Below are 22,793 nucleotides of genomic sequence, written 5' to 3'. Positions count from 1 at the left end.
CGCCCACTTCAAAACCAGTGAGATGAGCACAGAGGGGGGCAAATACCAATATTGTTCATGTGAAATAACCAACACTGTCTTATGGTCATGCAAGCGCCCCTTGAAAGGAAGCTGATTGATAAAACACGTTTTCGGGTGCCTTTAAGCGTGACTCGGAGCATTGAGGCTCCATGTCAAGCCGGCGCGGAGGGAGGAAGAGGAAACACTTAAGAGAAACCAGGTGATAGAGCTCAAACAAAGCCGGCCAACAGAGAGAGGAAGGGGATGAAGATATGCTGAGACAAGATTAGCAGGAAATAAGAAGTAGATTAGTGAGGGCGTGACTCCTCTGAACACTGAGACCTTTCACTTTTCCCCACGGTGATGTGCTGCCTGACACTAAGCCCGGCTCTTTATCTTAATCCTCTTTCAGCAAACGGTTGGAGGTCCCACAAGCAGGAAGTGAAGACAGGTTGCTTTACTTACCTCGGGGCGGGCTTGGATGAGTCGTCTCGGACACATGAGCAGGACGGCTCCAGTGATGTTTCATTTCTCTAGGGGAGGTTTGATGAAGGAACATGCAAAAGGGAAGAACATGAAATGGCAGCGCTCGTTGAGATGACAGTGAGACTTTTATTGTGAAAGAGTCTCACCTTTTTCAGCAGGTCTTGCAGGAGCATGATGGATGAACACACACACACACACACGAGACGAATGTGTCGATTTCCCTAAATGCAGGGAAGGCTACATCGTTTTATTTGAGTGTTTATTAATAGGTCAACAGTCAGCCGAGCATCCAAGCATACAACAAGTTACTCTTTAGCTTTTGCTTTGTTTCACGTTCTGAACGTAAAAGGAATTACAATAGGGAAAATTAACTTGAAACGACAACAACAAAAGAAAAAAAAAAGATATTTACAGACTGCATTATAAATATGTCAAATGTACATCATTATACACAAGTACCAAAGATCGGTCGGTTTCATGTTGAGACCAAACAGAAGTACCTTAAAAATATGCCTAAGGAGAAACAAAACAAACAAAAAAACAACATATCAAAATATGGTTCATGGGTCAAAAGATACCGTTGACCTAAAACCAGTTGAGTTTGTTTCTCTAGGAGGAGCTTGTCTTCAGATAAAAGCATCAAGCTGATCTGTACACTTCCTTTGTTGTGTCTGGGGAAAAAACAGGCAGGTTTCTAGTATTTTCTTCATCCTCTACAGTATGTAAATAAGGGTTCAGGTTACCACTATACACGTTAAACTCCTCTCAGTAATCCCCTCGGACACTGAAATGTACTCTTTGAAAGTTGGTCAAGTAGAAAGCAGAAATAAGGCCGGCACCACCGTACAGTACAAGTCAATTTGCAGGTATCTGGTTGAATTCGAGGTCATTTTTTTGGATGTCTTGAAGAAATAGCTTTGGGAAACGAGCTTGCTAACTTTCTTGCTGAGAGTTGGATGAGAAGGTCAATACCAATCTCATGCCCGTGCGTTAAGCATGGAGCTAGAGCCAGGAGGCCGTTAGCTTAGCTTAGCTTGTGCTAAGCATAAAAACTGGGAGCAGGAAGACGCGGTTAGCCTAGCTCTGTCCAGCCGACCTGCACCTCTAGACCTTATGAATGAACATGTTATTTCTTGTCTGTTGAATTTGTACAAAAAGAGAAATGTAAAAATGAGTTTTTCAGAGTGAGCCATGTGGTGCAACGTTATGCTAAGCAGGGCTAACGGTTTGCTAGGACATGGCTAATCGCCCCGTGGCTCCAGCTAACACAGACCCAAGAGAGAGTGGTATTGATCTTCTGATCAAGAAAGCATGTTTCCAAAGATGTCAAACTATTCTTTTACAATATGACCACATATTCAGAGCAGGAATACTGTAAAGCAGTAACAACAACAAAAAGTTGACAACTTGCTCTGTAAACACACATCCTGCCTTTGTAAACCAATAAAATCAAGACGGTTTAAAACCTTAAAAATGGCAGTTGAATAAAAAGTGAAAATACACTGGAGACAATGTGCCAACTGCACCTGAATTCATGTCTTGACTTTCCTATAAATTAATCTGCTCATCATGTCAGTCGAATACTGTACATTTGTATTAATGCAAAGAGCCCAACTAATTACTCTACGAATCTCTCTTTTGAATCCCTAAAATGTCTCACTTCAGTCACTTGAATGCATTTTTTAACTCCCCGGGTTCAGGCCGACACACAGGTTTAAGGAAAAGCAATAAGGTGAATGAACAAGAACTACTTTTTACAGACGTCTGTACATTAAAACACGTGTTATGTTCCCAGATCTTCGCCGTAGATGTCTCCTCACCGCCGTCGTTTCGCCAACGTTTCCGGACAGAAATGCCCAGCCGCTCTCACACTCAGATGGAGACGTAAGCACACACGTGTTGTACAGTCACACACACACACACACACACACACAGTACCATACACGTATTTCACAGCAACAAAGGAGGAAATACTTTCGAGAGTACCGATCCTGAAGCCTTCGGCCACAGGAGCTGAGTGGATGTTCCAGTATCTGTCTATGTCAAACAATCATCAGCACTATCTAGTCAATCGGAAAAATTACTCCCAACAAAGACATCATGAATGGTAGGATTTCACCGTTTCAATCAAACGTTTGCGAATTTGAATGAATTCTGATTGAAGAGGAACGCTTACAAAAGCCATGTGGCTCGACGGTCATAGAACATTATGCCCCTTAATTCCTTTATAGTCACAGACACTTTCTCTGGATGGATCACGATAAGGGAGGCGAAGGAAATGACTCACTCTCACCCGACAGGAATTCAGCAATCAACTCCTTTATGATGATCTGAACCCATTTTCCTGTGAATTAAGTGTCTAAATCATTTGGACTCTTCAATTATAATTGCTTTGCCTTTGTGTATGAATGGTATGTCGTGAGTTTGATAGCTGTGTTGAAGACATGCATCATTACTAAAGCTGCAACAGCCATTGAGATCATGGAAGATTTAGTTTCTTTCCCACATCAGTGTTTTGTCACTTGAAAAATTATTCCTCACAGTTTTATGTTATTATGCTTAGGCTTGGAAATTTGAAGCAAGTTTCTCATTTCAAGTTCATTATGAAATCGGTTCACGTTGGCAGAAGGGGAAGACATAAAAAGGAAATGTTCAAGCATTAAGGAAATGCTTTTCGTAGGGTAGGTATGAATGCCAAAGTAAGTCATTTGTTTGGTTGGCGCTTAAAAAACAGAGAGCTTAAAGCTGATCGTGATCATTTCAGACCAAGATTGAATGAAATAGAAAATAATAATATAAAACAAACAATGTACAATGTCTGAACGGCCACTTCTCTCAGCATAGTGGAATATAAACAATGAGTCCATCCGCTGCCGTTATCTCTCCATCGGTACTGATTCTGGGTTGCACAGTGTGAAACAGAGGAGGAAGTACTGGGAGGAGACGAGCGGTTTTTCGGGGCTGTTCGTGTGTTAGCGGACTTCTCGGGCTCTACATGATGCTGATGCTGCGGTTGAGCTCGCACTGGGCGTTGTTGTTGTTGATGTTGGGATTGGGGTTGCGGCGGCTCATGTTGGGCGTGGCCACGGACGTCAGGCTGCTTGTGTCGTTGGGGCAACCGTGCTGGAGTAAGATGTCGGCGCACTCCTGGCTGCCGGCTCGCCGGGCGTAGGACAGCGTGGTCTGAGCACGAGCGTCGCGACCCTTCACGTCCACGCCATACTGTGGGGGCAGGAAAGGCAGAGCAGATATATGATGTTACTTATTTTGGGGAAACTCCAAGGAATTTATCAAGATTTAATAGAATAGTAATGAAAACAGTACATTTTCTTTCTTCTTTCTTTTTTTCCTTTGTACAATATGCTTAACAAGTTCTGTAGTTAAATGATTCTATTTCTAAAGAAGTATTATTTAATACTAACAGTAGCTGAGACCATTATTTTAGTTAGAGTTTCCAGGCAGTTGCTGATTTAGAGGAATTTCTTTGAAGTATCTGCTCCTTTGAATTAAAACTTTCAGAAAATATCAGTAACAGCCAAGTTTAAAAAAATGAAAATCCCGATACTTCATTCTTGAAACACTGTTTAGACCCTTGGTGTCGGTGGGAGGGAAAAAAACTGGCACATCTGGCAAGGTTAAAGAGGTCTGCTGGTTGTCGGGAAGTCCTTCTCTTCACGTGTAAACTCCTAAATCATTTCCCCAAAAACTAAACGCCGACGATAACAACGTTCCCTTCAAAGCCGGAGGGGCTGACTCACCCAGATGAGCAGCTGCGTGATGACCACGTTGGCCATGGCGCAGGAGAGGTGCAGGGCGCTGCGTCCGTCTCCGTCCCCGTAGGTCTCATTAACCTCCTCCTTGGTGCCGTGGGCCAGCAGCACCACCACCAACCTCAGGTCATCCTCCACCACCGCCCGAAGCAGCTGCTGCCCCAGGGGCATGTCCGACTGGGGCAGTCCCACCAGGAACAGCTTCTGCTCGTACTTGGCTCGGATCCAGCGCTCCTTCTCCTCCCTGGAGAGAAGGACATGACGGGGACGCTACAGGTCAGGCAGGGTGAAACATGTTGAAAATACGTACACAACTATGAGCAACTGGCACAGAGATTAAAGAATTATCAATGTGTCATGATTCAGAGGCTGTGATCTGAAGAAAAAGGCTGAATGTAGACGCACAAGGAAAGTGTTGTAGTAATTGCCCCATCCTAAATTATTAGAGCACAGCAAAGACACTCGCCTCCACTATCACAGTGGGAAATAATACATTGAGATTGGCTGCAGAGATGAGAGAATGCCAAAGGCTGCGACGCTTTGGGCAATATCCCACTTCCTAGTGATTAAGGTCGACAGCATGACGGTTTGAGCCTGGCCAGCTTTCTAAAGGTTACACATCTTGAACAGCGTGTCTGCCGCTGACAATACAGGAAGGAGGGGGACGGATTTTTTATCAGCGCTGTCGGCTGTCAGTCTGAACTGGTGGATCCCCTCCACAAAAGAGGCAGTGTGTCTCTGAGCCGCGGCCTCCCTTGGGGTGGCTGGGCCCTGAGTCAGATCGATGGGGCTGAATGGCAGCCAGAGAGGGACGCTGGGATGCCGGGGCTCCTTCGCTCCAGCCTGCAGCAGAGAATAGAAGGCAGAGGGAAGGCTCCGTCCTCTATCGCCAGCCAGAATTATATCTATTGCTCTCCATCTTGACCCCCCAGTTTCATTCTCTGCCCACATATACACTGTCCAAATAAGAAAGAAGTAAAAAATCAATATCAATATGTGAATGACTGAGCATGCCCAGTGTGGCACTAACCCTGTGACCCTGTCAGCCGGTGTGATAAGGGGAGCAGAAAGAGGCTGTTGTTTGGGTTTGTGGGTGAGTGACAGAGAGGAGAAGGTTTGTACGGAGAAGTCAAAGCGCCGACGCTGGCTAGACTGACAAGGCTCTCGGGGGACTTTGTATCAACGGGGCCGAGGCTTCGCAGCCAGGACAAACTGGCAATCTAACTCACTCCAATTCCGTTTCATCATAATCACACTGACAACAAACTCCAACAGGACAACTTGATTACCAAAATCAGCCTCGGAGATGAGTAACGGAAAATCACAACTACACATTATAGATTAAATATTTATCATACATTAAAGAGTTGGTTTACCCAGTTTTCAAAAGTAGAATTTTGCCACACAGACGCATTTGGTTTAACTATTCATTCTTGAGTTTTCAGTTTCTACCTCGATGCAATGGAGAGGAATATAATTGTATTCTGTGGTGCAGGCAAATTAAAACTTTAAAGGATTCTCATTGTCATCAATATGCATAAAAAGAACCAAAAACAATGATGTGTTACTCCTTCTCTCAATATTGATGGAAAACTATAATCCTTAAAAACAGTCCACAAATACATAGTTTAATAATAAAAAAAGGCTCAAACATTTCTTAAAACTGCAGTTTTTACCAAATGTTACTCAAACAGGAATAAATAGTGCATTTGTTGGGAACTATTTTCAGCTGCAGATCAATACACATTTGTCTGTGTTCGTAATAATGAAGGAACGTGTCACATGGTGTGGCTCACTGTTGTGTTTATACAAGTTATTGGACAACAACAAAGGTCTATGGCACCAAGAAAAGAAGCCGACTCAGGTTTTGGATCAACACAGTTCATTAAAATCTTGTCCTATTCGTGGACAATAAAAAAAATATATAGAATATTGCCAGCCTTATCCTTAAATAAGCATTATCTCTTTGCTGAAACAACATCCTTGTTAGTCTAGATAACCCACAGACCCCTTTGGATATACTTTCTAATGATGATGCATGCCTACCGAAAAAGTGAAATTAGGGTAATATGACAGTGATATCTCAGACCTGCGTGAGAAAAACTCGAGATAAAAGAGAAAATATGTCATTGGTGTGAACTGACCTGTGTATATCCCCAAATAGCTCATTTTCAATGACAGCAGCAGTCTTAACAATAGTAACCAGATCAACATTAGTCACTCTCCTTTATGAGGACTTTTGCAGCGAGGTGTCAAGGCTGCCGACTTACCACAGACAGCAACCATTTTCAGACTCATATGTCAGCTGCCAGGCTCACTTCACAGAGCAGTCTGTCTTGCACAGAGGAGCCCGGCACCGGCTCCAACTGCAGGAGTTAAGGATATGATGGAAGAGGTGCAGGTCTTTATCAGCGCCCCGGCACAGATTGATTAACTGCAAAACGCCACCGGAAGCTCATAAAGCCAATTAACTAACAATCTTTAAACGGTCTTAAGGCTGTTGCATTTATAAGCATATGGGTGCATTTCTGTTATAACCTCAAGAAAAATGTGGAGGAGACCCTCCTTTCCCTGCAAGACAATCTTTTCTAAAGGCTGAGGGTATTATGTGAGCAACAATACAGCCCTAATGGCAGGCAATTGCAGTAGCTCAGAGTTTTATGGTGTAAGGCCTCCATCAATCCCTACTCAGTCATTATGTGTGGACAAGCCTGTTAGCAAATCAATTGGCCTTAGAACCAGCAGACTGCTCAGAACAGGAAGGGGCCGTCCCGCCCTCCCCTCCTATTTCCGGTGGACTCTTTGAAAAAAAAAATTGTCTTTATTTTTACTGCCAAAGAGGAGAAAGTTTGTCGAACTCTTTAACTAAGTGTAATCCTAATCCTTAAAGCAAAAAATAAAAAATAATAATAATAATACCACCTTTAATAAAAGTCCGAGCGTGGTTAAAAAACAATCACTCGGAGCTGTTGTCCAAAGTTTGTTTCAGAAAGCTAGACCATGAATGAGATGCTGAATCTGTAGAGCCCAGTGAATTGATATGAGCTAAATGAGGCAGAAAGTTAGCACCAAGATGTGAAACAAAAAGGCTGAGGAGAGCCATTAAGAAGACGTCAACATCTCAGAAAGGAGCCCTGAGGACACTTTGTTAGCCTCCGCTACGAAATCAGCCCGAAGACCTGCAGGAAAAAAGGGCCTCACTCACTTACTGATGCCAAGCTCTGAATTCAACCGCAGCTCTTATTTTATACCGTCGACTTTTTACAAAAAAAATCAAATAAAAGCAAAAGCAGCTGGGCAGTGTTTTTTAAAAGAAAAAAAAAATATCCTAAACTGCTGCCACTTGAAAAGACAGAGTGTGAAAGGAAGTGAAATGGTAATCCTGCCTCTGCCCTTTGTTTGAAATAGAAAAACAATCCAAACAGAGGTAGGGTTTAGACAGTCAGGGGGGAAACCGAGACCCTTGAAAAGGACACTTCCTCACCACAGGAGGAAGAAAAATAAAATCAGCAGATTTAGCATGTCAAAGCGCCAGGACGGAGTAGGAGGGGAGGTGGAGAGGGAACGGAGAGTGAATTTTCACAGCATGGGGGGACATTTAGGAAATTGAACTGATGGTTACTTATATATATACACACAGACACGCACACACACACATCCAGGCATGGGTACACCGACAGACACCAATTTCCCCACCCTGCCTTGAGCACATGCTTGTTCTAAATTTCTCTGTTGCTACGGGGACAGAGGGGAGTGGGTTTTTTATAAAGTTCCCAATAAAAATGCCTCTTGTTTCTTTCACCTAAAAACAAGCTGTGTTTGCTTCATCGCAAACCTCCTCCGTCTATCTTGAAGCTGATAATCATCGCCTAACTTTCTATCGTTGGATTTCACGTGAAAAAAAAAAAATATCTTGGGCAAACATCAAAATGCTTACTGAGTCAAAAGTGGAAATGGGCTCCTGTCCAGAGCTGGTGTCCCCTTTCATTTGACTACGCATAGCCCACCTAGATAAAGGCAGCCTTAACAGTAGAGAAAGGCCTCTTTTATAATTCTATTAGAGCTCTGTCCTTTCAGCTCTCCGTTGAGCAATGGATCCTGACCCTGACTTAATTAAGTGGCAAATGGCGGAATGATTCTCCTAAACCCAGCCCACAGAGTCAAGAACACATGACTGGATTCAAATAAAGAGGGACAAACAAGGATAATTAGTCAAGCCTGAAAGACAAAGGCGAGGGGGAATTTATAAGAAGCGAAGGGGAAACTGAGACGGTGGGGGTGGAGCCAGCGGTGCAGTAGCCACAGAATGACCAATCTGACTGCCTGCAATAAAGGTGCATTGGTCCATAGGAAGAGGAGGATGTCCGTCCCACCACTCGCCCATCTTTCAAACACACACTGAGTCCTCCTAAACAATCAAAGCTTCCAGAGCTCCTCCTACTCTTCCCCGAGGATCCAAATTCACTGCGGACACATCAAATAGACGCAGTGAAGGGGAGAAATGGTGGCGGTGTTGGAGGGGTGTGTGTGTGTGTGGAGGGGTGGGGGGGTTGACCAGCCTGAACAGACCTCACAGTGGGGGTGGGCTACTTGTATAGGACCGATTCCCATGCAGCCAGCAGCTTCACTTCCACAAACTGAGGGGAGGGAAGAGACAGGGAGTGAGGAAGAGGGACAGCAGCAGAAAGACAGAGAGGGGGCTCGGAGGGGAACGACGGAGATGAAAAAAAAAAAAAAAAAGGCGCACACAACAGGGACAGAAAGCTGGGCCCCAAAGCATCAAAGGTTGCTAAGGGCCAGAAATGAAGGAGCAGCACAGTAAACGCCGCCGCAAAAGTGCTAAATAAGGCCTCCTATGGTCCAGTGGGTACAGTGTAGACGTGGTACGCTCCGCTCTGAGAGGAACGGCTGCAAAAGAATCAAGACAAACATTTTTACAAGCGTCGAGTAGCGCGCCACTTTCCTTTGCTTCCAGAGTGCGGTCTGAACAGATGACCGGAATTCAAAAGGTTGTTGTGCTGGGCTCTATAGAGAGGCCAACAGGAGAGCATCTGGGCGCCGTAGGCAGGCGGAGGGATGAGTTGAATATATTGTGACATTAATGAGGTTGTCAGACTCCTCATGATGGAGTGGCTGTGTTTTTGTGCCAGCAAGACTAACACCCTTAAATGCTCATGCTGTTAACCCCTGCTGAACCCTCGCCTCACATACAAAGCAGAGGGGACGATAACACATGCCCTGCTTATGTATGCAGCCTGCTGCACGTACGTACACATTTCAAATTCTCCCTCACATGAAAGGGGACGGCCTCTGATCTTTTTCTTTTTTTTTTAAATGCCCTTTTGTTATGATTTTATAACGCTAACAATATTAAAACTGAACGGCACGCGGACATCGCCATGATGAATCAGTCCTTCCTACCTGGGTCTGAATCCCGGTGGCATGTGGGCAATTAGTGACCGTGGCACCACTTCTCCCACACAGGGCTAATTACTGACCTGTGGGTTTCATTTAGAGAGAGAAAGAGCGAGGACATGGGAAGACCCAGCCATTCATTTGTCTTAATTAATTACTCTCCCTCCATCAGGGCTCCTGGCAAGGCCGGCTATTCTAAAAGCTCTTCTGAGGGTTGGCGTTCCAGCACTCCTAACCTGTGAGTAGCCCCGAAGCTCGGCTCTGTGCTTTGGGTGAATAACTCGGAGGATCAGAGGCCAACGTGGACAAATCCTAGAACAATCTAACAACCACGGCGTCGATGTTGTAAACGCCGCACACAGCAGGGTGGGATGAGCGGAGACGCCGGCGCCGGAGCGGGAGGGGTTAAAAGAGGCAGCGGGGCCAGGTTTGGAGAGGTTAGCGGTGTGATTCATTTTTATTACCACGCAGCCCCTGCAGGCGGCAGGAGTGGCAAATTATTTCTGAAACAAAGTGGAGGGCTCTCATCAGAGCTATTACCTGCCCGTGGCCGAGGGCGGCGCGGAGCCTACAGAGGGTGACAGTGAGAGGCCGGCGTCAGTGAGGGATAGCCGTCCACATCCGTCCACGCTCCGGGACATCTCCCCCAAATGAGAAGTGGTGTCTCTGTGTGTGTGTGTGTGTGTGTGTGTGTGTGTGTGTGTGTGTGTCAGTAGACGATAAGGGCGAAGTTAGCAGTTGGACCTCCCTCATTGTATCCGTCAAAATAGTGTGTGGTGTTTTCTATCACGAACATGCCAAGCAATTAGAGGCGACGTGCAAAACACGACGACTCCCTGGTGCTAATTAAAAGAACGACTCCCCTCCAATATGCTGACTGCAGAGATCAGCCACAGTGTAGGATTGGATTTAACTGTAACATGGCCAGCAACCGCCTTTAATTAGGCATCCTTTATAAATGGGCTATACATTGTAAATAACAATGATATTAATGGTAAATACATCATTCATTCCTTATAAATCAGTTATAAGCCATGAATAAGAAGGATGTTGGGGTTTGACTGGCTTTGGTTATTTGAAACATCTGACTTACCTTCTGGAAAAATATATTTTTAACAAAAATACTAACAGACTTAATGATTAAATGTCCTTATAAATTACTAAACATCATAAAGTGATAAACAAATGGCTATTCATTGATGGATTAACAACATTTGTGCATTTTTCTGCTCCTATTAATGGCTTATAACTGATCTAAAAATCCATTACTAACTTTATGACGGCTGTCTTATCTGCAAGGTCTAAAACAGGTGACACATATGGATATGAGCATGCTCCGTATTACCATGCCTGTAATCAGTCTGATGTTGCTGTGCGGATGTGCGTACGACAAATCTATATTTTGTTATTTTCCGATCCAGAATATCATAAGCTAAACCGATCTTGTGGATGAACGCTTTTAAGTTAAATCTCAAAAATGCAAAAGGGGTAAAACTAGTCTTGCAGGAGACATTCAATCAGACGGCGGGTTGATATTCAGGTAGTTACTGAATCGTTTAGATTAGGTGTCACTAATGTTTAGTGGGACTCGGGAGCCGTACACTGCCTGCCTGGGTGCCATCACAAAGCTGCTACATGTCACCGATGTGACACAATTAAAATCCTCTCATATGTGCTCCGCTCACATACGCACAAGGAGAGTCAGGTCAGGATTTATGGTGTTAAAAGAAGTTAAAAAAAAAAACAACATCCCATGAAGTTTGTTATAATTCATCATTCATGATGCAGCAAAAACAATTTGATATCAACGTTTCAGCCACAAGGGTACAACAACAGCATCATCAGCATCTCAATAACCAGTGGCCATATGTGATATTTACAACCACTGTGTTTTGTCTGAAGATTAGTTATGCTGCAAATGAGATTTATCGTTTGACAGTGAAAACTAATGGAGACGCTGCTGCGGGATAAGATCGGATTTTTGAGACAATGAAGAACCTTCCTGCTGGAGGCGACGTGGGACTGACAGCGGTAGGGAGAGGAATCAACATCAATAATCTTTCATCAAGTCCACGGTGGAGCACTTTAGCACAGATACCATTCAATAAATAACTGTAGGCCATCATTCAGTTGTGAACTGGCCGGAGAGCGTGGGATGGATTCAAGAGAAAAGGCCTGAGACGACCAGCAGAATGCAAAAAACCCCAATAAAAACAGTTTATTAGCAAACTTTTATATAGTCCCATGTGCACATGAAAAGATCTCTCACGGTATTCTTTCTAAATGACCAGGAGGGATTTTGTGCTGAAACGTCCCCAAAGACAATAAGAAAAAAAAAATGACAAAGTGGATTTTAAGGTGCTCCTTTCCACAGTTAAGTGATCCTTGTGCATTGTAGTGCCACAAGTTCAAAACCATTAACTGTACTCAGCACTGTCATGACACCAGCAATGCACTAGTGTGACCGAGACATCATAACTAGGAAAGGTTGAACTCCTCATTCATGTTTCTGGATATAGGTGAGTAAAAGTCCACAAAAACAAATGACAGGATATGAAATAAGTTGTCCGCTGCTGATATGAAAGCTGTTTTTCATGTCCCATATATGTTTGATATAAACCTGCCATTTTATTTACATAATGACATTTAACACATTGACTCTAGTAATCTATCACTGCCGTCCAATAGTAAGTGGATACCTTAAAGAGCTACAACCCCCCACTTTATATTTCATGTTTTCTCCTGTCGCGTCATGATCCTGTTTAATACTGATTGTTTTAAATAACTGGATACCTGCATTTTCCTTAGCATGGAAACAAAAAGCTGTGTATATAAATCAAGCCACAGTATAATGTAGGCCTGGAACTGATGAATTGTTAATGAAACTATAGCATATTTATGATATGTTAAACAAACTTTTACATAGAAACTGTTAGAGGATAAATACCCATCTCAAGTTCCCAGAGCCCAAAGTGATCTTCCTATTTCTTGGTCTTTGCAACAAACTCAATACAATGCAATACTATAAACAAGAGAACATCATATAATCCTCCCATTTCACAAGCTTTAACCAGCACTCAGCTTGCTTTTTTCATTGTCTTTGTATGATACTGCTGGTTAACTACATTTTGTTTATCAGTAACACATCAACTACGACGGGAGGCTCAGTGAATGGAATATTATGAGTTGTTATTACATTAATGATCACAAGTTATCACATAGAATAGTCTAAATGTGTGTGATTTGGTTCAGGTTTAAGCACTCAGAGAATGCATACTTTCTCCCCGGCTGCACAATCCACTAATATAAAGTTGAAACCAGTCAATCAATCACATTTGACACATTTCAGTGAAATTTGGAGTTGTGCTAACAAAGACACATGACAGGACACAAACGGGGCGTATACTGCTAAAATGCATACGATAATGTGTCTGCTGATGTATCTAATACATCTGAAAGTTCATCAACCTAATCTAAGTGTTATCAATAACATCTTAACTAGTCTTTGGTAAACATTTAAATCGTATTAACATTATATCTGTATGTTTTTTAGCCATAACAGCTGCAGCAGCTGAACAGTAGCACTGAAAAAAAAGCAATTCTCTGATGGTATATCACTTTCCGCAACAAAGTCACAACGCGCCGATGTTAAAACAGTCTAATGCCACCAGCGAGAGCCTACAGGCAGTCTTTGCTGTGACAGACAGAGTGATGACCCGGCCCTGTGTGATGGATATGTGACACGGTAACTTGGGGCCCGAGGGCCTGGCTCTTGGGGTGGGGTTTAACCATAATGGTGTGCTTAATTACCTGCACAGCCACACAGCAGGTCATTAGTCAGACTGGGACGCTAGGTATCACCTGTCACCATGAGATAAACAATCCTCCTACCAGATCTGGGTACCTCAGAGGGAAGGGATCATTGGAGGAAGTTAGGGGGTTAGGGCAGGGCAGGGCAGGGCGGAGTAAGTGGCAACGTATTATTATACATATTCAAAAGATGGGAAGCTGCTAGTTTGGTTCCAAAAGGAAACATGTGGTTAAATAAGTTAGTTTCATTCAGTCATTCTTACTTACTTTAAAAATCGTACTGATTAAGTCTGGTTTTGGATGTGGTTTGAATTAACAGATCATTTCTTGAGGATTTATCACCTAAGAGCAAAACATGCATTAAGGTTTTCAAGTGAAGTTAGTAGAGGGACACACAAGATAAAAGGAAAATGGAAATAAATTATATAATATTCTAAAATGAAGAGACAGAGGGAAAAAGAACTAACAGAGTACTGACTCAAATCAATCAGAACCACTGTGAGCGAGATGGACCGGTGCTCAAACATAAAATACGGTATTCTTGGACCCCCGGTGCTTCTCGCTGAGCGTGTTGTGGTGTGAACTGACTGCGCTGAAATGTGGGTGGCTAATAAACGGCAGGTAATGGAGAGAAGACGGTGCTGCCTTCCCATTCTATAATCTCTGTGTGCGTCATTAAGCAGCGCCTTTGCTGGGATGCTGACCTGGTGCTGTCGCTGCCCGGCTTGGTGTAGCCCTCCAGGGCGCCCTCCCACACGCTGTTGGCCATGGCGTTCCCGATGGCCGTCATCACCATGCTGAGCTCCACCGGCCAGTCGTCCAGGTCTAGGGAGCGGACGCGAGACAGGTGGGTGCCCAAGTTTCTGTGGATCCCCGAGCACTCGATGCACATCAAGGCGCCCAGGTTCAGACTGGCCCAGTCTGGGTCTGCGTGATAGAGGACGAGAAATCATTATAACTGTAGAGCAGGTAACAAGGGGAGCTTCATGAATAAGTCTGTACATCTTGGTAACCTCTCTTGGAGAAAGGTAACAGCAATCTTAAAGGTGTTTTCAAAGTCTTACATTATTCAGCTATTATTCATGATTTTGTTTTTAAGATATACTTTGGGCAAGGACAGAATAAACATCCATCATAGAGTCTAGAACAACAAGGAAACACATTTAGATAAAGGTCCTGTAAAGGTCGCTGGGTATTGGCTCTGACTGCTTTAGCTTCAGATTAACTGGTGCAAATGGCAGGCAGTTAAGAAAATGAGTGTATAATTTTATAGCATCGCTGTGGGTGTGGCAACCTCGATGTGTCACTGTTACTATGCAAGTTCCACTAATGTTTTATCTAATGTTTTCTTCCTTTTACTGGCTGGGATTCACATACTGAGTTGATCAAATCCAAAACATTTTAAGTACTGCCGATTCTATAACCTTGCATTATAACATGACAACAAAAAAGCAAAATGGCTATGATGTTTAATAAAGTCAACAGATATAACATTAATATGAACAGGACCATTTCTTTTAGATTGATTTGACAATTTAATAACAGAATGTAGGATTGGGACTAGGACTACTCCAATAGAAGGGGATGAAACAGCTGCCGTGGCTGCTGTTTGCTCATCCATCTTCAGCTCCATCCCATTGTCAGAATTTGCTCTTCTCTTCTAAACTGGCAGCGAGCGAGCGAGTTGGAAACCCAATTACATTTTTGTAATTTAGTCATTTCTTTGTTAGGACAAACCCTCAAGATCAAACGTTTGGGAATGTTTTCATATGTGACCTTAAAACACAGAGGCTCTTTATTTTCTAGCTGTTGTGGTGAAGAATAATACTCACTGGGTGCATCACAGTCCACACAGAAGCTGTTCCCCCTCACGTTTCGTATGGACTGAATGGCCATCGCGTCACTCTGGCTGCCTAACCGAGACTGTGGGAAACCAAGGGAGAGAACAAGTCAACAGGAACTAATGATTTGCAGGGAAGGCAAACAATTATAGCTGGACTCAAATCATAGACAACCAGCGAGGAGAAGGAGGGACGAGGTTTTCCAAAGAGGAAAATATGAATATGAAAATGAGGCCGTGTCTCCCCAGTATGCTGAAACAAGCCGTGTTCTACTTCTGATGTCTGTCAGTTCTAATAAGAGATCCCCCACACCACGGTGCACCTGTCTGACAGCCTCCCACACGTGACAGCTTGAAGTGGGTGAGGAGGGGGGGGAGGGGGGGTGAGGGAGCAGTAAATGTTGGAAAGTGGCGGGGGAAGAGGAATGTAAATGAAGCAGCAGAATTGGAGGATGATGACGATGCTGTGATTAGATGATTGTTCGTGTTGGGCCCCTCTGATATTTCTGGCTGTACCTTGTTCTTGATGCTCTCACAAGACTGCAGGCTGGCAAAGATCTGGCTCTCAATGGACTGGACCCACAGTTCCCTCTCCTCGTACGTGGACGCTTCGAAGTTCCACGTCTGACCCGTCAGCGACACGATGATGAACTCAAAGGAATCCTCTTGCTCTGGAAGACACAAACGGACGATAAGTTAGTCTTTAAGCAACACACATGGCGGTTGTGAGACCCTCTGCAAGGGAGCGACACAGCTCAGCGATCGAGAGCCACCCATGCACAGATGCTCGGTGAAATGGCCTTCTGTTAAACTCAGCAACATCCGAATGATTTCTCAGGCGCCGCTCCTGCTCCTCTGCACGGCTAGTTTTGTTTGACATTGCCTCAGAATACTCTTTATTCCTTCTTTATTTGCTGGAGTCTAATTACTTTAAAGACCACAACCAAACAGCAACACATGATGGCTTCTTTTTGTAAAAGGTCCCATATTGTGTAAAGTGATTCTGTTTTTTTTAATTATCAAGCAGGTCTAGGCACTTTATAAATGCTGTGAATGTATCAATTCAAAAATGTTCAATCCGTGGAGAAATGCATATTCAGAAACTGTGTCTTCAAACGAGCTGTCAGGTAAGGTTGTGATGTCACCGGTAGAAGTAGACTAGAAACACTGACCAATTAGAGCAGGCTGGGCTTAAAGAGACAGTCATATGCATGCACACAGTATGAGAATAAATGTGTTTTTTAAACATTTAGCATTTTAACCTGTTCTAGTACAAACTCAAAGTACAAGTATGGACCTGAAAATCCTTTAAAGGTTTTTGTGATTTGATCTCTTTTGTTATGTCTTAAGAATTGAATACACAATAACGTAAAGGCTCAACTGGAAAGAATTAAAGGTGTCTTGAGAGAAATTACTCATGGTTTAGTTCATTATTTCAACTTCTTTTCTGAGAAATGATGTTTTATCCACCATTTTGGCAACATTGCCCAAGAACCTTAGCCATCATTGCCAAAGAGAAGAAGGCAATCAGAGTGGTAGGAGATAAAAAAACGCTTCATCATTCAATTTGTGAACAAAACACAGCACCATAGTTGCTGAATACATCTGACATTTAACCAGAATCTGAAAGCAAATTAAGTTATTGGAGACATATTTATGTTCCCAAAGCAGGATTCTTCCAGCTGCTGTTCCTGAAGCATGTGACAACATGTTAAGCTAGTGATCGATGCTTGAGCTAGTGACTAGCTTAGTGATTGGATGGTTCTTGTAGAAATGCACCTTGGGAGTCGTAGTTAACTTTTACCTCTTTATAAAAATGAAAACTTGATTTTCAGATTTCATTCAAATTGGTCTCTTTAAAAAAATGAATTACACTCAAAACAGGACTGTAGTGAGGTGGAGATAAGTCTGTAACCATAACTACATATATAAAATTATGTATTATTTATGTGATAGTATCATATGTTTATTATTAACATGATATCATTATTTCATTTTGAAATATCATATATTAGTCAACACCCCTAATCAGCATAGTCTTTTTGTTAAATTAATTTTTTATTTTCTTATAGAATACAAATTTTGCTTCGAATCAGCTTTGAAAATTGTTAATCTGCAGAGTGTGGTTTTTCCTGCTCTTTGTGTTTAAACAAGATTTATGAAAATGTCACCTGTCGTTTTCAAACGAGAGGTCTGACACGACATATGTTCCAACACATGCTGCAATGCCTCTGCTGTTCGAGGCAATTCATTACCTCCGTACTGTACAATGAAAGTCATGTAACGTCTCTGGTATGTGCACATGCTTGAGCTCATAGCCAAATGATTTGTAATTACCTAATTATGTCTATGCAAATAGTCATCTCATTTGCATAAACCATGTTCAGAGGACTGGAGGCAAGTAGACATGAGGGGATTTTTCTCCCTTCCTGTGCAGCTTTATCATTAATCATTAATAGAAGTTACATTCAAAAAATAATTGTTAAATGTGCAAAATATAGTTAGACTTTAAATGTATTAATTAATCACATTTTTAATATAAACTTTGCTTTATGTCAGTATTTATACCATTTTGGCAATCTGATGATGATAAGATGGTCAGACAATAATCAAACTACACTTGGTGTTTAGAATCCATTCAGCCTCCTTGGTGTGAGAAGCAGCCCTGCCGTTAAATGACAGATGTCTGACGGACGCCACTGATGTAGCGATCCCTGAGCCGCGGCGGAGGGCCACCTCTTCAGGGGGAAAGCAATAATCCAATTAGCTCGACACCGACTTCAATTATCTGATTTAGTTTGTGGAATCGACTTCAGGCCACAAAGAATCAATAAAGCCTTGGAAGTCTCTTTATTTAGAGTTACAGTGACAAAGTATTCGTGGGTGTTACGTTTTAAAGCACTAGTGGCGATTAAAAAAGAAAAATCTCTATTTGATGGAATCAAAATAGTCAAATTAAATGAAACTAAAAGTGACGGAGAATAAAAGTGAAAAATGAGAAAGGGAAATTAAAAAAGAAGAAGAAGAAAAAAGGCTTGATTAATTGGAATACATACAGTAAAAATCAATTTTCATGTCCAATATTACTCCAGGTACAATAACTAATGCATTTGATTATAATTTGTGGCTCCCAGACTCAAATGTTGTTTTACTGGTTGTTTTCATCGTTTTAAAAAACCTGAACAAAGCTAATTATTCTGTTGGCTGCCCAGGCAATAAATTGGAGGCATTAAAACACTTTCATTATGGAGATTAAAAAAGCAACGGATGGCTGGTTTCTTAAACTGATGAGTATACATGGGAAAACAAATCTAATTCTCCATGCATAGTAATGCACACGCGAGACATGCTGTAGCCACTAAAGAGACGGAGGGCAACGTTGCCGTTTCATGCAGCGGCAGCACACAGATTACGTTCTGATGCCGTCCACAGTGAGGCAATTCAGCCCCGCGCACGCCAAAGTCATTCTGCTCCATGTAGGCACGATGCGGAGGTAAAAGTGGTCTCCAATGTGTCAAAGCCATCGCCGCTACCTCACAGGCACCTGACATGATGAGCTTGTAAAAGGGCCATTAGCGCTCCTGTTATTAGTCAACGTTTGCAGTTAGCACATGGCTAGCCGAGGAACGATCGCCATGTCACATTAACGTGAGCATTAACCTCCTGACCAGATCCATCGGCGAGCCTACGATCAACAAGTTCTTGCCAATTACAAATAAATTAACACAGCTCTTCCGGTGGGCGGACAAGGAGGAACACAATTTAAAGCCAATGGAGGAGGCAACTGTGAAGAATGAGCGAAATATGATTTTCCTTAATTAACACGGCGTAATAAAAAAGGAAATTAGAGCGTAATGACCACAGAGCTGCGGAGAGGAAGGAGCAGATAAAGATACACATCTTCGTCCACCATTTACATGGATCATAAACCTGCTCAGGAACTTCAGATGGTATTCAGCAGATACTTGATTGCTTCTGGCAGCAACACAACCGCACTTCAATGAGCACAATGTTTCGCCAAAAATAGATCATTGCTTCAAGATACAAAAAAGTAGAGGGTAAATACATTTCCTCTATTTACTGGCTACAGCCGTGGAAAGTAACTAAGCATATTTACGCAAGTATTGTACTTGAGAAGAGAATTGTATACTTCATGATACCTTATACTACTCCACTACATTTACCTGACAGCTTCAGTTAGTAGCTCATTTTAGATCAAGATTTTACATTCAAGGCATAAACAATAATCTTATTAATTAAAATGTATTGTTAAAGGGGCAGTCTGTAAGATTTGAGATTCGTTGCTTCTAGTGGCCTCTTTGGCGGTAGATGGAACTGCAGGCGAGCCTCTGGGACTTCATCTCCCTCATTGAACAGTGTCGACTGTCAGCTGTGTGATGCCTTCAAATGCTCCACACTTAAGGAGGTATTTTTTTCTCAAAACTGGAAGTAGAATGATCTTCTTTCTCTGCCTGTTGATCCTCCATTGTGGGTCAGCAGTAATGAAATGTACCTGGTCAAACACTAGACTACAAGGAGCCTGACTCAGCAGTAGGAAGTTACCGATTTCCGATTACAATGAAATGCAGCATAGCCTATGCTTCAGTTAGTAGCTCCACCTGGCAGACCAACCGCTGCTGACTGACGGAAAAAGCATCACTAATTTTAATTTTGCACAGGAATGTCCTATTTCTGGGCAAAGCAGCAAGTACAAGTACTTTCATTGGTCGGTCACATGATCATCAGTCTTTGAGAGATAGTAACTTAATAGACAATTAAATAGATGAAAATGTTACAGACTGCCACTTTAAGGATTAAACCAGACTTTGCCTGGACTAAAATACAGAACTGTATATAAAGTACTAGCTTCACTTCAACCAGCAAGAACAAAAACATGCTACTTGATTCATCAACAATAACAGTCAGATAATTTCGTAATTAATTCATACAAGTACATTTAGTACATAAAACTTCTGAATGCAGGCCTTGCACTTGAAGGAGTATTTTACTGTCTATCAATGAGAGAAAGTTGCACATCAAATTGTAATACCATAAAAAAAAAGGGTTTGTTTGACCTGAAAAATGGAACCCGAAAGAAAAAAAGTGAGTGACCTGAAGAGGTCGATTGGTCTATTGCTGTGTAGGTGCAGCAGATGCACCGCCGAGGACCTGTGGACCAGATTAGCACCTCGGGGGGTTTGGTGGCGAGCCCAGCTGTGCCGTCTACACACGGCAGGCAGCAACACAGCATCTATTCCGTCTAAGCCTCTGGAAGACCTCTGGAGACCGGCGTTACCAACCCTCACGGAGGACTTAGCAAACACTCCACAGCCTTGAGGACTCCCTTTTTTTTTTGTATCCATTTGTGTGAACACTTGGCTGAAATGATGACAAGGTGCACGAGGTGAGCTATTGTTTTGGTGTGTAGGACGTGTTGTGTCGTAAGCGTGCACCAGGCAGTCACTTAAAGAAGTGCTTGCCGTTCCTGTGAATTAACGAGCAGTTGGGAAGAACAGGCCAAGGCGGTGCCATCTGTAAATGTCACAGGCACTGCTTGCTCATTTTACACATCATTAAAGCCAATATTCCTAACCTGTATCAGAGCAATCAGGAGCAGGCCATTACTGCGACAGGGGCCCCGGGGGAACCACGACCAAACTCAGAAAGACGAGAACAGGGAGGGAGAGGGAGAGAGATAGAGCACACTCTTTATCTATCTGACACACACACACACACACACACCCACACACACACACACACACACACTTTTACGTGCACACATCCAAACAAACAAGGAGCGCACCTTCCAACAATAAACAAACACATGAAATCAGCACCAATACCACTACGCCGCTAATAGCTAGTGCATTTAACAACAGAGCAGAATGAAAACGGGGCCAATTATACATGTATCTGTGGGCAGTGTGTACGGAGCCCAAATGAGAATCTTGTTATTCCTTTCCCTCCATACTGTGGCGCTCAGAACGCTAAGCCATTACAAGAGTGGAGGCTCCAGGGACAGCTTTCGGAAATGAGAGCGAGTTGGGGAGTGACAAAACAAAGTATTGAGATAAACACCCACCATTAGCGCAGGCAGTTAAACCTCCATTTCCTAATCCTCAGCTGGACTCCAGAGGATATTAACCCTTAGTTTCCCAAGGTGCAGGACAATAGGATCCTAGATTAAGTTGGGCTGGCAATATTTATTACTTTTTACTTGTAGTTTGGGCGCAAAAAGATGGCGATTGCTTGTACCAATCAATCTGCAGATGAATCTGTAGATCAGGAACAACCAGACTTTTCTCCGGCTGTACTCATACAAGGTAAGAAACTCAAGAGCAGACAAGGATTAATAAAAGTTATTAATGATAACTGGCTACATCAGTAGCGTTGTTAAAGGTGATGTGAAGATATGTATTGTATTGCCTCCACACAGCTCGCACGACGGCTGAACAAGCAGCTTGCAGCTAACAGTGCTAACGGAGCTAAGAAGGCATCACATCGGTTTGACCGATTATTTCGCCAAAATAAATAATAGACCATTTTCTCTCAAGCCACATATCTTACGAACATTCTGACCTCAAAAGAAAATATAAATACAATATGCAAATGTTACCCATCCGTTCAACACTTCCAATCAAACTAGGGGGGATGGGAATGGAGAGAGGACCATTTTAAACCATTGGCGAAGCTTGTAATGCACCATCTTGGTTAGAGAGAATCTTCTGGGGGAAGCGGAGGGTGGGATGCTACATGCGTCGAGGACGGTCGGGACGGCATTATCAGCGGTAACCGACACACACACACACACACACACACACACACACACACACACACACACACACACACACACACACACACACACACACACACACACACACACACACACACACACACACACACGGGGGAACAAATAGTTGTTTGATGCTTTATTAATATAGAGAACCTTTAAGGCACTCAAATGATCTCTTCGCCTTCATGCCTGTTGTCCAGTTGGTTAAATACTGTTTTGTGCAGAATGAGACTTAAAATACTGTGTGAAGCATAATATATAACTATTGTACAGTATACGTTTGTATATCGGTCAAATATCTGTCATCAAAGTTTTATGTTCACATTCCACTGGTGTTCCTCTAACTACACGTGTGCAGTAATGTGGAGATTTTGTTCCTAGTTTTTTTATTTCTACTGATTTCATGACAGCAAATTGCATGTTGCTCACCTACTATGTGACAAGGGCTCCGTTTGAAGTTTAGGAGTCCACTTTCTGGAGACATAAAAATAAATTCCCTATCCTGCTCTAATTGCTAATCCAATCCAGTAGATGAGTCCTTTCAATCACTTTGAATTCAATCAATTTAAATTGCAAAATAAAACTACTTGATTAAAATCCATTGTTGATTTTTCCATTAAATAAGAGGTTTATAAACCAATTTAGTTTCGTAAGATTTGATTCAAAAATGTACTTTGTC

The 22,793-nt window shown here is 42.7% G+C and overlaps 1 protein-coding gene across 3 annotated transcripts in view; it reads right to left on the bottom strand.

Moving 5' to 3' along the window:
* Positions 1-700: 700 nt before the first annotated feature.
* agap3 (ArfGAP with GTPase domain, ankyrin repeat and PH domain 3) overlaps positions 701-22,793 on the bottom strand; it is a 103,843-nt gene continuing 81,750 nt past the window's right edge. For all 3 annotated transcript variants that reach the window (XM_084008169.1, XM_084008171.1, XM_084008168.1), the window contains exons 14-18: positions 15,838-15,992; positions 15,314-15,404; positions 14,186-14,408; positions 4,245-4,500; positions 701-3,708 (exon numbers count right to left, since the gene is read on the bottom strand). In XM_084008169.1, the coding sequence (XP_083864295.1) occupies positions 3,478-3,708; positions 4,245-4,500; positions 14,186-14,408; positions 15,314-15,404; positions 15,838-15,992 (956 nt within the window). In that variant the 3' untranslated portion in view covers positions 701-3,477. The remainder of the gene's footprint in view (positions 3,709-4,244; positions 4,501-14,185; positions 14,409-15,313; positions 15,405-15,837; positions 15,993-22,793) is intronic.

This window comes from Eutrigla gurnardus, assembly GCF_963514095.1.
Source record: "Eutrigla gurnardus genome assembly, chromosome: 4".
NCBI classification, from domain to species: Eukaryota; Metazoa; Chordata; class Actinopteri; order Perciformes; family Triglidae; genus Eutrigla; species Eutrigla gurnardus.
This window is presented reverse-complemented; position numbering and strand designations above follow the sequence as displayed.